This window comes from Poecilia formosa, unplaced genomic scaffold, assembly GCF_000485575.1.
Source record: "Poecilia formosa unplaced genomic scaffold, Poecilia_formosa-5.1.2 Scaffold67, whole genome shotgun sequence".
Taxonomy (NCBI): Eukaryota; Metazoa; Chordata; class Actinopteri; order Cyprinodontiformes; family Poeciliidae; genus Poecilia; species Poecilia formosa.
Genome location: NW_006800006.1, coordinates 1,235,631 through 1,247,765, shown reverse-complemented (window position 1 = coordinate 1,247,765; position 12,135 = coordinate 1,235,631). Strand labels below are relative to the sequence as shown.

At 41.9% G+C, this 12,135-nt stretch overlaps 1 protein-coding gene and 1 long non-coding RNA gene across 2 annotated transcripts; one reads left to right on the top strand and one right to left on the bottom strand.

Moving 5' to 3' along the window:
• Positions 1-3,840: 3,840 nt before the first annotated feature.
• LOC107836565 (uncharacterized) lies at positions 3,841-4,660 on the bottom strand. Its single transcript, XR_001662477.1, has 2 exons — positions 4,470-4,660; positions 3,841-4,324 (listed from the first exon to the last, which is right to left on the bottom strand). It is a non-coding gene; the product is annotated as an uncharacterized LOC107836565 (long non-coding RNA).
• fzr1b (fizzy/cell division cycle 20 related 1b) lies at positions 3,940-12,054 on the top strand. The gene is made up of 14 exons (XM_007554910.2): positions 3,940-4,304; positions 4,674-4,840; positions 5,410-5,511; positions 5,631-5,694; positions 5,787-5,914; positions 6,012-6,094; positions 6,186-6,369; positions 7,459-7,524; positions 7,609-7,711; positions 7,805-7,986; positions 9,218-9,451; positions 10,296-10,400; positions 11,390-11,482; positions 11,696-12,054. Exons 2-14 carry the CDS (start codon positions 4,763-4,765, stop codon positions 11,735-11,737), a joined length of 1,464 nt encoding a protein of 487 aa, XP_007554972.1. The 5' UTR covers positions 3,940-4,304; positions 4,674-4,762; the 3' UTR covers positions 11,738-12,054.
• The last annotated feature ends 81 nt before the right edge of the window (positions 12,055-12,135 follow it).

The window sequence follows — 12,135 nt, the reverse complement described above, 5'->3', positions numbered from 1 at the left end:
CCTTTAAAATTATTATTACTTCTCATTCTGAAACTTTTTTTTTTCTCCCTTGTCATCATAAAAGTGATCAGATGAGTCAGCGTGCTATTGTTGTTCTGTTGTGAATTCCAGTAAGGATCTAAGAGCGTCACATTCAGAAAGCACTGACCCAGCTTCCTCTGTTGCTGGACTGTATTACAGGAACAACGAGGCTGTAGCATACCCCCCACCCTCCATTCTGATGACCCCAGGTCCCATGGCGCCCGGCGCCCCCTCCGCCTCGCTCTCCACCCCGCCAGCACCATGCACTGCTCTCTATGTCAACATCAGACCTCTGTAACGTGGGCCGCTCTGCACGTTGCCCTGTGTGGAGATGATGCAGGATGCAGATAAGGGTGGCTGTTGTTGAGCTAAAAAGGAAAAAAAGCGATGGCGGTCAGACTGGTTTCTTGTAAGTATTCCATAGTGTTTGTTCCCCCTTCGTCTCAAGTAAGGAATTTGTATTTGGTGTGGAAAAAAACAAAACAAAACAGCAGTGGTGGAAACATACTCATATTTACAAGGGAATACCAAATCCAAACATACCCTACTTCTGGTGTGTTTACTAAAGGGTAGTTTCAACATTTTCTCATGTTTACAACCACAAACATTGTATTTAATGGGAATTCATGTAAAAGACCAACATAATCAATCAATCACGTTTATTTGTATAGCACATTTCAGCAATAGCAGTGCAATAACAACAACAAAATGTTTCACATTTTTCCAAATATAGTTCAGATTTTATCCCCTTTTTAGGAAGCAAGCAAAATTACAAACACAGCATTTAAATCATAAAAACGAATGCAAACACAAATGTAATTCAGTTTGGTTTGTTTATACAGCGCCAATTCACGACAAATGACATCTCAAGGCATTTTACAAAAAAATATTTCAATTCAATTACACATATTCCAACTGATTCGAAATATAAAACAGTACAGGAAGCAGTGGACATTAGAAAAAAACTGACACTGTACATCAACCTGAACACACCATCCCATGCTGAGGCATGGTGGTGGCACCATCATGCTGTGTAGTTGTTTTTCTTCAGCAGGAAACCTGGTCTGAATTTACAGGAAGATGAATGGAGGTGAAGACAACGCCTTCCCATAAGATGATGGCCCTTCATCTCCAGCTTTTTTTTTCTTAAAGAAAAGGCAAGAGAAGTGCAAAAACGTGAGTTATTGCCTTAAAGACCTGCAGCTGCAGCAAAAGTTGGTAAAGTATTGACACCTGCAGACTGCAAGCTACAGCTCGCAGGTATTCAATACTGCATATTTTGGTACTGATCTGATACTAAGTAAATATATCGCCAGTATTGCCCATATCGATACTGATACCGACACTTTTTATTTCCGTTTAAATTTAGGTGGAGATTTTTGGGTTTGTCCTTTGGATTATTTTGTTCAAACCTAGAACAGAATTTGGATTAAATTTATAGGCGTCTACTAAATACTTTACATATTACATGTGGACATTACAAACTAACAATAGAAAAACAAACAAAAAAAAAACTACAAAGTGTGAAAAATTGTCCTTTAAGAGCACATCAAAGCAAAATCCTTTTGAAGTAGAGTTGAGAAACAACAGAACAAAAATAAAGTCTTATACTGGTACCATTTTGGCATTAATATTATTGATATTTAGAATTGATTTCAATATTGTATGAAAAAAGTTTGAGTAAATGTAAAATTAAAAATCTGCAAAAAAAAATTTCATTCGATTAATTGTCAGAATAATCGGTAATCATTAGTTGCAGACCTGATAACGACCATTAGACACCGTTTGAAAGTGATGCTCGAAAATCTTCACCACATTTGGTGAAAAAAAAATTGAAAATCATGTGTTACTTTTCTCCTACTTGTGGGCAACTTTGCGTTGACAGATTGCGTTTGCGCAAATCCTTAAAACAACTTTATCTTTAGTTGCAGTTGTATGGTGTAAACAAAACCCCAACCTTTAATAGTTTCCAGACTAACCAGAACCCATAACAAGCCCTTTGAAATAAAAGTACCTGTAGCCTTTTTTAATTTATGCCTTGTTTATCAGTTTCTAGGAACTTCTAGGACCCGTATTTATCTTGCCACCACACTCAGCCAGCGGTGAGGGAGGTGAGAACACAGTCTGCAGGGTTCACTGCTAGAAAACTCTGTCTTTGGGTCACCAAGTCTCAGAGTCTCCACTGAGTTGAAATAATTGTCAACTAATTTAGTAATCAATCAATTAATGATCGTCCTAATAATAGTCCTCACAACAGCCATTAGACACACCAATTGTATGTTTGCAAGTGATGATAAAATGTGGATTTTGCTCAACCTTACCTGGAAGGTTAACTGGAACTGCATAATCTGGTCAGATGAGATTCAGATTTGACTAAACCTTCCAGGTGGATCGGCTATGAAGCAGAGGATACACTTCATGCTTACTGTTAAGCACAGTGGAGGCTCTGTAGGTCTGTGGGGTGTTTTCTCCAATAAGCACCTGGGAATGGATAAATGGATTTCTTGTATTTGTTATCTACTTGGTAACTCGGTGTGTGGATGCGTTTTCATGTTTGGAGAGAGAAAAAAAGGGAAGTACCGCATGTCCACAACACAGGCCTTGCATTGCAAAACAACATGAGCAGTATGAATTCAAACGTCAGACGCTAATCAGAAGCCATCTAGGAGCAGTTTGTGGGAAGCCAGGTCGGTTGGACATGTTCCTGCTGGCTCAGTGTTTTGCTCCGTCAGAGGGGAAACGTGACCGCCGTGCCTACGTGCGGCTCAGGCCGCCACCGAAGATGCCATGCCTTGACTCTACTCAACCGTGTCTCAGTAGTGTCTTAGCAACAATAGGTCAACTCTACTGTATCTGTTTACGTCTTATTCCCTCTCCCCTTCCCAGTTTGCACCAGAAAGTTCAAAGAGTGAACATTTTTATCCGTTTCATTTGCCAAATGAGGCCTCCGGAGATTCTCGCCAGGGAATTGAAATTTTTGACATCATGAAGCGAAAACGTAAGATCTGGGTTTACTTTGAAGTCATGTTCACACGGGGTCCATTAAGCCAGCATGTGTTATCGGTTCCTACACTATCTGCTCCACAGACCGGCTTTTGATGTTTGGCACATGGGGCCTAAATTATTGTGAGGGGGATTTTGCAGGTTTCAGGAGGTCTGCAAAAATGTTTTCTCAGTTTTAACCCAACTGGTTAAGGCTTGGCTTTGACAGAATCTGATGTTTCATATTTAATAAAGATAGAGTGAATTACAAAAGGATTTATACACCTTGAACATTTCCACACTATGTATTTACTTTAGATTTCATGTGACAGAAAATTGATACATGGCTGGAAATATTTTACAGGTAACATTTTAAAAAGTGTGGCGTACATTTGCTTATGAACCCCCAGTTAAAGCAAATATTACTGCACATCTCTCTGGCAGGGCTGAAATACTGAGAGATGGCATGATGCTACCACCACCAAGATTCACCTTGGGTATGGTGTGTTCGGTCAGTTCTCTGTTTTTGCATTTAAGTCAAAAACACTTTTTTCTGACCAGAGACACTGGAAACAAACAGTACGTCCTATGGTTTTCTTTAAAAGTTGGCTTTATGTTGCCACTTTTCTATAAATTTCAAATATGTAAAATACATTTTATCTGAATTGTCAATCTATGTAGCTCCAGTTATTATAGGTCTACTTCTTTGAATATTTAGGCTTAGATTGAATTACACAAATATAAACACTGCATTAGGTGACTTTTTTAAGTTATTAATATAAGTGAATCCTAAATGTACATTTTAACAGCTTCCAAGCCTAGATTCAAACATAATACCACGAATTTCATTTCTTTATTAATACAGTCTAGTATTAATCTAGTTTAATTCATAACCACTTCTGCTCGAAATGAAAGGCCTGCTACTTGAATTTACTTAGCACTTCCAAACAGCTTTTAAGTTGTTTTGCGTTGCAACAGCGACATCTTGTGGGCAAACCGAAGACAATGACAGCCACGGCCTTAACTCATTCAAAATGTGCTGAAGTCACCAGCGAGTGTCGCTGTTGCGCCGTCTCCAAAGCTCAGTACAGGCAACAGAAGTCAGCTCAAAGCAAAAAATTTCTGCCACAGCTGACTCGGACGCCATCTTTGTCGCGAACATAAACAACATAGGAGATTCGCGTTGGCATCTTGCTGTACCGCTGCTGCTACACGGAACACGACTACAGTTCTTCCTAACGCGGAGTTCATCCTTTCAGCCGAAGATGTTTGCCGCCCTGGTCACCTGAGACACCTGACAGGTCGGTGGGACAACGCATGCCTATCGAGGTGCAGGATAGATGGCTGGGGTTAGTTTGAAGAGGTGGAAGCGGTTGTTGGTGTGCGCGAGCACGATACCATGACAACGGTGCGGCTTTCCTTATGAGCACATCCTGAAACGTTTCGGTAATGTCTGCTGCTCTCACCTGAATAATAAAAATAACGATGACCGGGGTTTTAAAGCATTGCAGACCCAGCATGAGCCCACACCGCCTCAGAGTGTCAACACGACCACAGCAGGCTAACTGGGCCGCTTGGTTCGTGTTGCCCTAGCTCGTTAAACATTCTGGTGCCTTTAAATCGCTCCTTGGTGCTGCGTGATTTGAATGAAGTTGTTTTGGTTTATACAGAGATGGAGATCCTCTGCGGATTTCCTCACCGGGAGGGAGCGGAGGTGTAGAGGGGGCGGGGAGAGCCCCCAACCCACAGAACTGAACGGATGGACCAAGAGTACGAAAGACGGTTGCTGAGGCAGATCAACCACCAGAACCTGCCCACAGAGCGCCGCATGACCAAGGTGAGCGGACAGCAGGGTCACTAATGCACACAGTTTAGTATTAAGGTTTACCATTAACACAGACTTCAGACTGTGCTGAACCTCCTCCCAGAGTTCCTAAACAGTCTGGTGGAAAAAAGGCTTAGAAAGATTAGAGTTGTTTTTTTATAGGAAAAGATATTACAGCATAAAACTTTGTCTTTCTGAGCATTATTCCCCGTCTCATTGTCATCTATTTGTTTGTCAATCCATATTATTATCCATTCATCCATTTACATGTCTATTTAGCATTTAGCAAAGATAGTTTTATCATCATTTCTCTTTTGTAACCCTTTGATAAACACTTAATTTTTTTTATACATTCTAGATTTATATATTCGTTTACTAGGCTTTTTTTTTTAACTGGGACCTCAGTCTGAATTTTGTTCCCTAAATATCTAAATGTGAGCTGATATGACAAAAAGTCCATCCAGTCACCCGTCCGTCCTTCTTTCCGTCTGTTTTTCTATCAAACCGTGGTGTTTGGTCCTGACAGGAGGGTGTGTATCCTGTCCTCAGTAACCATGCTGGGCTGTCTGTTGGTTTCCTAGAGTTTAGGAGCAGCCTGCAGCCCTCTTAGTGTGAAGTCAGGGGACCGCTTCATTCCCACCCGCGCTGGAAGCAACTGGAGCATCAACTTCCACTATGCCAACGTAAGAGCTTTATGTTGCCTGTCAACTGTGCAAGCTGTTCATTTAACAAAACAAACAAACACTGAGCTCTTTGACCAGTCGTGATTTGGCTGTAGATGCTTCATGGATTTTCTCTGCAGGAGAACTGCCGCTCTCCCGCCCAGAACCACAAAGCGAAGGACGCCAGCTCCGACTCCAGCAAAGGTCAGAACTCCGCCCCTCCCACTCGCTCGACCAGCGGTCGTTGTTGATCCCTGATCCGCTCCTTTCCGTTTACCGTGACTTTCCTCCTTTAGATGCCGTGGCCTACGCCGCCCTGCTGAGGAACGAGCTGCTGGGTGCTGGCATCGAGACGGTGGCGGAGCCTCACGCTGACGACCGGCGGCACGAAGTTCTCGCTCCAGATTCCTGCGGCCTTTTCAGGGTGCAGATCACCGTCGAATCCTCGCCAGACGGAGCCGCTTCAATCTGACTGGAAGGTGTAACTCTTTGTCGTCTTCGTGTGTGTGTGATCTCTGCAGTACGCTGTCCACACGAAGAGAGTGCCTTGCGATGGCGGTAATGAAGTCTCCCCCTTCTCACTTTCTCCACTCAGCAACAAGAGGTAGCAAACGTCCCACCGGACATTTACTGGAGTTTCTGTTCAGCTCAGATAGTTTTTTCTTTCTTTCTCTCTTTGACGGTTGGTTCTCTAGTCACAAGCTCCTCCGTTCGCCCCGCAAACCGGCGCGAAAGATCTCCAAGATCCCGTTCAAAGTCCTGGACGCTCCGGAGCTGCAGGACGACTTCTACCTCAACCTGGTGGACTGGTCGGCGGGAAACCTGCTGAGCGTGGGGCTGGGGGCCTGCGTCTACCTGTGGAGTGCCTGCACTAGCCAGGTCAGACCGGAGCAACACTGCTCAGTAAAAAAGTTGATCGATCGGTTAATGATTAATTGATAAGCGCCCATTTTCTTAAAAATGTGAGTGAATAAACAGGAAATTGTGGTTTTCTCGCATTATTAACCTTAGACATGCATATAAAATCTAGCAAAACAAGAACCTGTTAGGTTGCTGAATAGAAAAATAAAAGATGACAGGAATATGTGAAACAATGAATCCCCATGAACACAGAGTTGGAAGTACTCTCTGCAAATGTTCAAACCTGGTTCCATAAAGTGCATTATTAATTCACGACAGTGCTCTAAGTCAGCCTTGCTTATCGGAATCATGGTTTGTTTTTTTTCCATCATCATTTTTCTGTTATTCTCTGTTTTTTTGTCCCCTGTGATAATGTATTCAGGCCGTTGTAGATAGGAAAATAAAGCAGTACATTTCTGCTAAAATTAGTAGAAAACTCAAGATTAATCTCAGAAATTTTCTAGAAAAAAAAAAAACGTGGAAGTTTCTGAGTTTGAAAAGTCAAAAGATTTGGGGAGAAAAAACTCAATGAGCAACAAGGTGAAACTTAAGGAGCTGGTTGTTCTGTTATATTTCAAAACAGAACCTCATGAAGTTTGGTTGACATTCCAAACTCAACTTTGTGTGGACCATTTCTCTTTCACGTTCTGATATGGCCCTGCCATCTTTATTTCTGTACCAACTGACTCTGCTTAAGGACGACCTTTGCTGTTTTGCAGCCAAACTAGAGCTTTAAAAGAAGGTCTAAGTGGATGTTTTTATTTATTTGATTAGAACAACTCTTAATCAAATAAACCATTAATTGAAAATTAATTGTAAGTCGATTGTGAAAAGATGTTCAGTATTTAATTTAAGGCCCTTGTTGAATGCAGAGGCAGCTGTTTACTATCGTTTTAATGGCTCGTTTTATCCATTCGTTCTGCCACAACCGGCCCTTTCAGGACATTCATGATATTTATCATGAATGATCCACAATGAAAATGCGTTTGATGTAAATCCAACTGTGACATATAAAACAGGTTTTGTATATAATAATAATAATTAAAAGCTTCTTTCTGATCCCAACAGGTGACCAGGTTATGTGACCTTTCAGTTGATGGGGACTCTGTCACATCGGTGTGTTGGAATGAGAGGGTGAGGATCCTGAGCGTATCAATCTGCTTCTTAGATGTGTCTGAGGAGAAAAACTGACTCTTTATTTTTCTCTGCATGGCTCAGGGAAGCCTGGTGGCCGTAGGAACCCACAAGGGTTACGTTCAGATCTGGGACGCAGCCGGAGGCCGGAAGCTGACGTGTCTGGAGGGCCACTCTGCTCGAGTAGGTCAGTCCGGCCCCAACCGAACATCGCCGGGCCAAATGACGCTCACTCAGTCAGAACGATGAGGTTTCTTGTTTGGAATCTTTGGCGCTGCAGGTGCGCTGGCGTGGAACGGGGAGCAGCTGTCGTCGGGGAGTCGGGACAGGGTGATCCTGCAGCGGGACGTCCGAACGCCGCCCGCCGCGGAGAGAAGGCTGCAAGGTCACCGGCAAGAGGTGTGCGGCCTCAAGTGGTCTCCGGACCACCAGCACCTCGCTTCTGGAGGCAACGACAACAAAGTAAGGCACCTGAAGCAGACTCTAGTAGAGATGCGATCTGATAGGAATATCTGTATCGGTCTCGATACTGAAAAAATTCCAGATTGGTATTGGTGACAATGTGCCTGAGCCACAAGAACAGATCTATTCAGTCTAATTCTATGCTTTGTGCTCTGAGTGAGATCATGCCTTATTATTTATTTTACATTATATTTAGAGTTCCTAATTTCACTTTCTGAACCATTTGAAACCATTTGCAGTTTATTTTTTACATGTTTGACCAAGCTTGTGAAGCTATTGGTGTATTTAAATGTGCTGTTCTGGTGCAGAGCTATCAGATAAATTTGTAATTCATCACATTTATATTTGTGGTTAAAAACGGAAACGTTTTTAGTTAAATCATCATTGTTGTTCTGTATCAGCCGATACTAAACCTTAGACAAGTGAAGCGAAAAAAAGTGGACCGTTGAGTCTTTAAACTGTAGCAGAGTCAGCAACTCCAGGATGCTGCTTATTTATCTTGGGCCACAAGGGGGCCATAAACCTGCATAATATACATAAGAGTAACACCAAAATATCAAGTTTGTATTAAATAAAAAAAAAAACTGCCTTCAGATGATATAAAATCTTTACTAAACATTTAGGAAAAAATCAGGCAGCTAAGCTAACCTAATGCTGGCAATTTAAGTTACAGAATTTTATGTTTTTTCTTTCTTTTTAAAAACAAACTTTTTTGTTTTTTCAATATAAACTAATGGAATTTGATACATTATACATTCCTATAGAATTGCTGTAAATAAATGTGCTACTAGGCCTGCACAGATTTTGTCCAGCAGCTCCTTACTCTTGTCTTATTATCCACCTATCCATTTTCTTTACACCCTTGTCCCTTAGTGGGGTCGGGAGGGGTGCTGGTGCCCATATCCAGCCAACGTTCCGGGCGAGGGGCAGGGTACACCCTGGACAGGTTGCAGGGCAACACAGAGACAAACAACCATGCATACACACACACACACCTAGGGGCAATTTGGAGAGGCCAATTAACCTGACATGTTTTTGGACTGTGGGAGGAAACCAGAGTACCCTGAGAAAAGCCACGCATGCACAGGGAGAACATGCAAACTCCATGCAGAAAGACCGGGGCTGGGAATCAAACCCAGAACCTTCTTGCTGCAAAGCAACAGCTCTACCAACTGCGCCACTGTGCAGCCTTTGTCTATTTATTTATTTATTTATTTATTTGTCCGTCCAGCTGCTGGTGTGGAACAGCTCCAGCCTCGTCCCCGTGCAGCAGTACAGTGACCACCTGGCGGCCGTCAAGGCCATCGCCTGGTCCCCTCACCAGCACGGGCTGCTGGCCTCGGGCGGCGGCACCGCCGACCGCTGCCTGCGCTTCTGGAACACCCTGACGGGTCAGGCGCTGCAGAGCACCGACACCGGCTCCCAGGTCTGCAACCTGGCCTGGTCCAAACACGCCAACGAACTGGTGAGGAGGATCATCCACACCCACAGTTAACGCAGAGAGATTCCGAGGCTGATTTACTGTGATTTCTCTTCAAAAGCTGTGAACATTCTTCTTGTTGAATTCTTTTTTTTCCCCCAGAATTTTGGATAAATTGAAAATTGAACAGCCTTTTAAAAGTATAGTTAAAATAAAGTAGCAATTTTTCAGAGACGTCCAAGGGTTACAGATAAGTGTGTCACAATAAGGAATAAATCTTATTCATTGCATGATCATTTTCATGATTGTATGTTTTTCTCGTGTCTCTATCACTTCCTATCAAAGACTGGATGATAAATGTCTTCAGTTTGGTGCATTGGTCTCAGCTACACCGCAAAAATGCTAAATCTTACCAAGCATCTTTTTCTAGTTTCTACTGCAAATATCTTAGTGCACTTAAAATACGACAAAACTAACCCACAAGTAAGATTTCAACAAGATGTAGCAGCTTGTTTTAAGTCAGTAATTCTGTTCTAGTTCCACTGGCAGATTACTTCACTTAGAACATGGGAGAAATGTCTGGTTATAGGTGAAACTTTGAGAAAAAACATTTTGAGAATAGCTTAGGCTTTTTCACACAGTAACAACTTCCACACAGAAGAGTGTTGTTAGCTCAACCTTAAATATGGTGCATTCGATGGTTGTATCAGACCAGTCCATCTGGTCAGGTGTAAAATCAGCCAGTTGCCTTCATAAACTAATGTCATGGTTCATTTCTGATCGTATTCCACAAATAAATATATATATTTTTAAAATATTTTTAAACTTTCTTCAGCTAAGTCATATGAAAATGTGTGTGTATTACTTGTTTTTCTTTTTTTTTGTCCAGGTAAGCACTCACGGCTACTCTCAGAACCAGATTCTGGTGTGGAAGTATCCGTCTCTAACGCAGGTGGCCAAGCTGACCGGACACTCCTACAGAGTCTTATATCTGGTATGTTAAGAACTGCTTTAACCACATAACCAAACGCGGTTTGGTTATGTGGTCATAACACAAGCAAACTTGGCAGAAACAGTGAGAACATTACATGATCTCACTCTTTTGATTGCTGCTTTCTTTGTACAGATCCCATTCAAATGAAATCCACTTTTTGAGCCATTCTGTCCAAATCAATCCAGTTAGTCAGTGGTGGGCACCGCTAGCTAAAAGGTTAGCTGTGCTAACCCTAAAGAACATGTGATGCACGTTAGCTTTGCTAACTCTAAAGCACAGTATTTAACAGAAGCTAATGCTGAAGCGCAAAATTATATCTGCCCTTGAAAGACTCCAACGCTCGAGCACCAATATCACTTTGACATAATTTACATGCTCTATGAGACCCATAGATACTGTATTTATGTTTCTAACTTGTTCTGCTGTCTGTGTTTTATCCTGTTCCTGTATGTTTCTATGAAAAGTTATTGAAGTGAAAAAAAGGGAGAACATGAGGACAGGAAACTGCATAAACAGTCTTCACACTTCAAAATAAGAGCATTAATAGAAACGTCTACCTACTTGAAGAATTCTTTAAAGTTAATAACAAAAACTTCAATACAGACATAGAACTTTATTTAACTGGAAGTTTACAAAACTGGCAAGTAAATTGGTGCTTTAGAATTAATCTGGAAAAATTAATTTAGGGGAAGCTGAGTGTGCTGAACATTTTCATTGTCAGCAAAAACGCCAAAGCACTAAACAAAAAAATCAGCTCCAATATTAGCGCACAAGCGGATTGGCAGAAGTATGTACACCACCGCAATTCATTCTAATGCAACCGAGTCATACTGCTTCAATCTGTGTTTGTAAATGGATTAATAAATGTCACTACGGGAATAAACTGCAATGTCTGAACCGTTTGGTTGCCGCTCACCACTGTAGTTACCATTTCCAGCAGGGTTCATCTTTGCTCGACGTCTCATGTTCTCTAACACGGTCCTCACCAGGCCGTGTCCCCTGACGGAGAGGCCATCGTTACCGGAGCTGGAGACGAGACTCTTCGCTTCTGGAACGTCTTCAGTAAAACACGATGCACTAAGGTTAAAAAATTTTTTTTAAACTATTAAAAAAAAACATTTTTTCACAAAAAGTTTTAAACTTTGAAAGTTTAAAACTGAAACAAGTTTTGAAACTGAAAGACAAAATAAAACTGGAAGTAAAGATTTGAAACTAAAAGAAAAATGCTGTCGCTACACTCCATCTTAAAAATCTCCAAATAAAATCATCACCATTTTCTTTCTCTTTCCAAACAGGAATCAAAGTCGGTGCTGAACCTTTTCACGAGGATACGATAGTGGACAGCCATTGGTCAGGGAGGCTGCAGGAGGATCCTGAGTGGATGAAATTCACAGACTCATAGACCCTCTGCAGTGAGCACCCACCTCCACAGAGACTGTCCTAGTTCAAACATTTTTCTCCACCCCCCCCACGACGACTGGAGCGACGTGCAGCAGATTAAAAACAGAAAGTCGCTATGCGCGCTCTTCTTAAAAAGTCGCTCTTGTTCTCCTTACTGTCGTGGATGTGATCAAGTTGTTTTCTTATCTATTAGCAGATATGAGAGTTCTAAGTTATATGATGTAATGATGGAAGCTTTTTAAAAAAAAAAAAATGAAAAGAAAAAACTTGGAGGAGGAAAGAGGGGGGGAGGGCTGGGCTGAGATAAAGCAGCGGCATGCGACGGGAAAGAGGA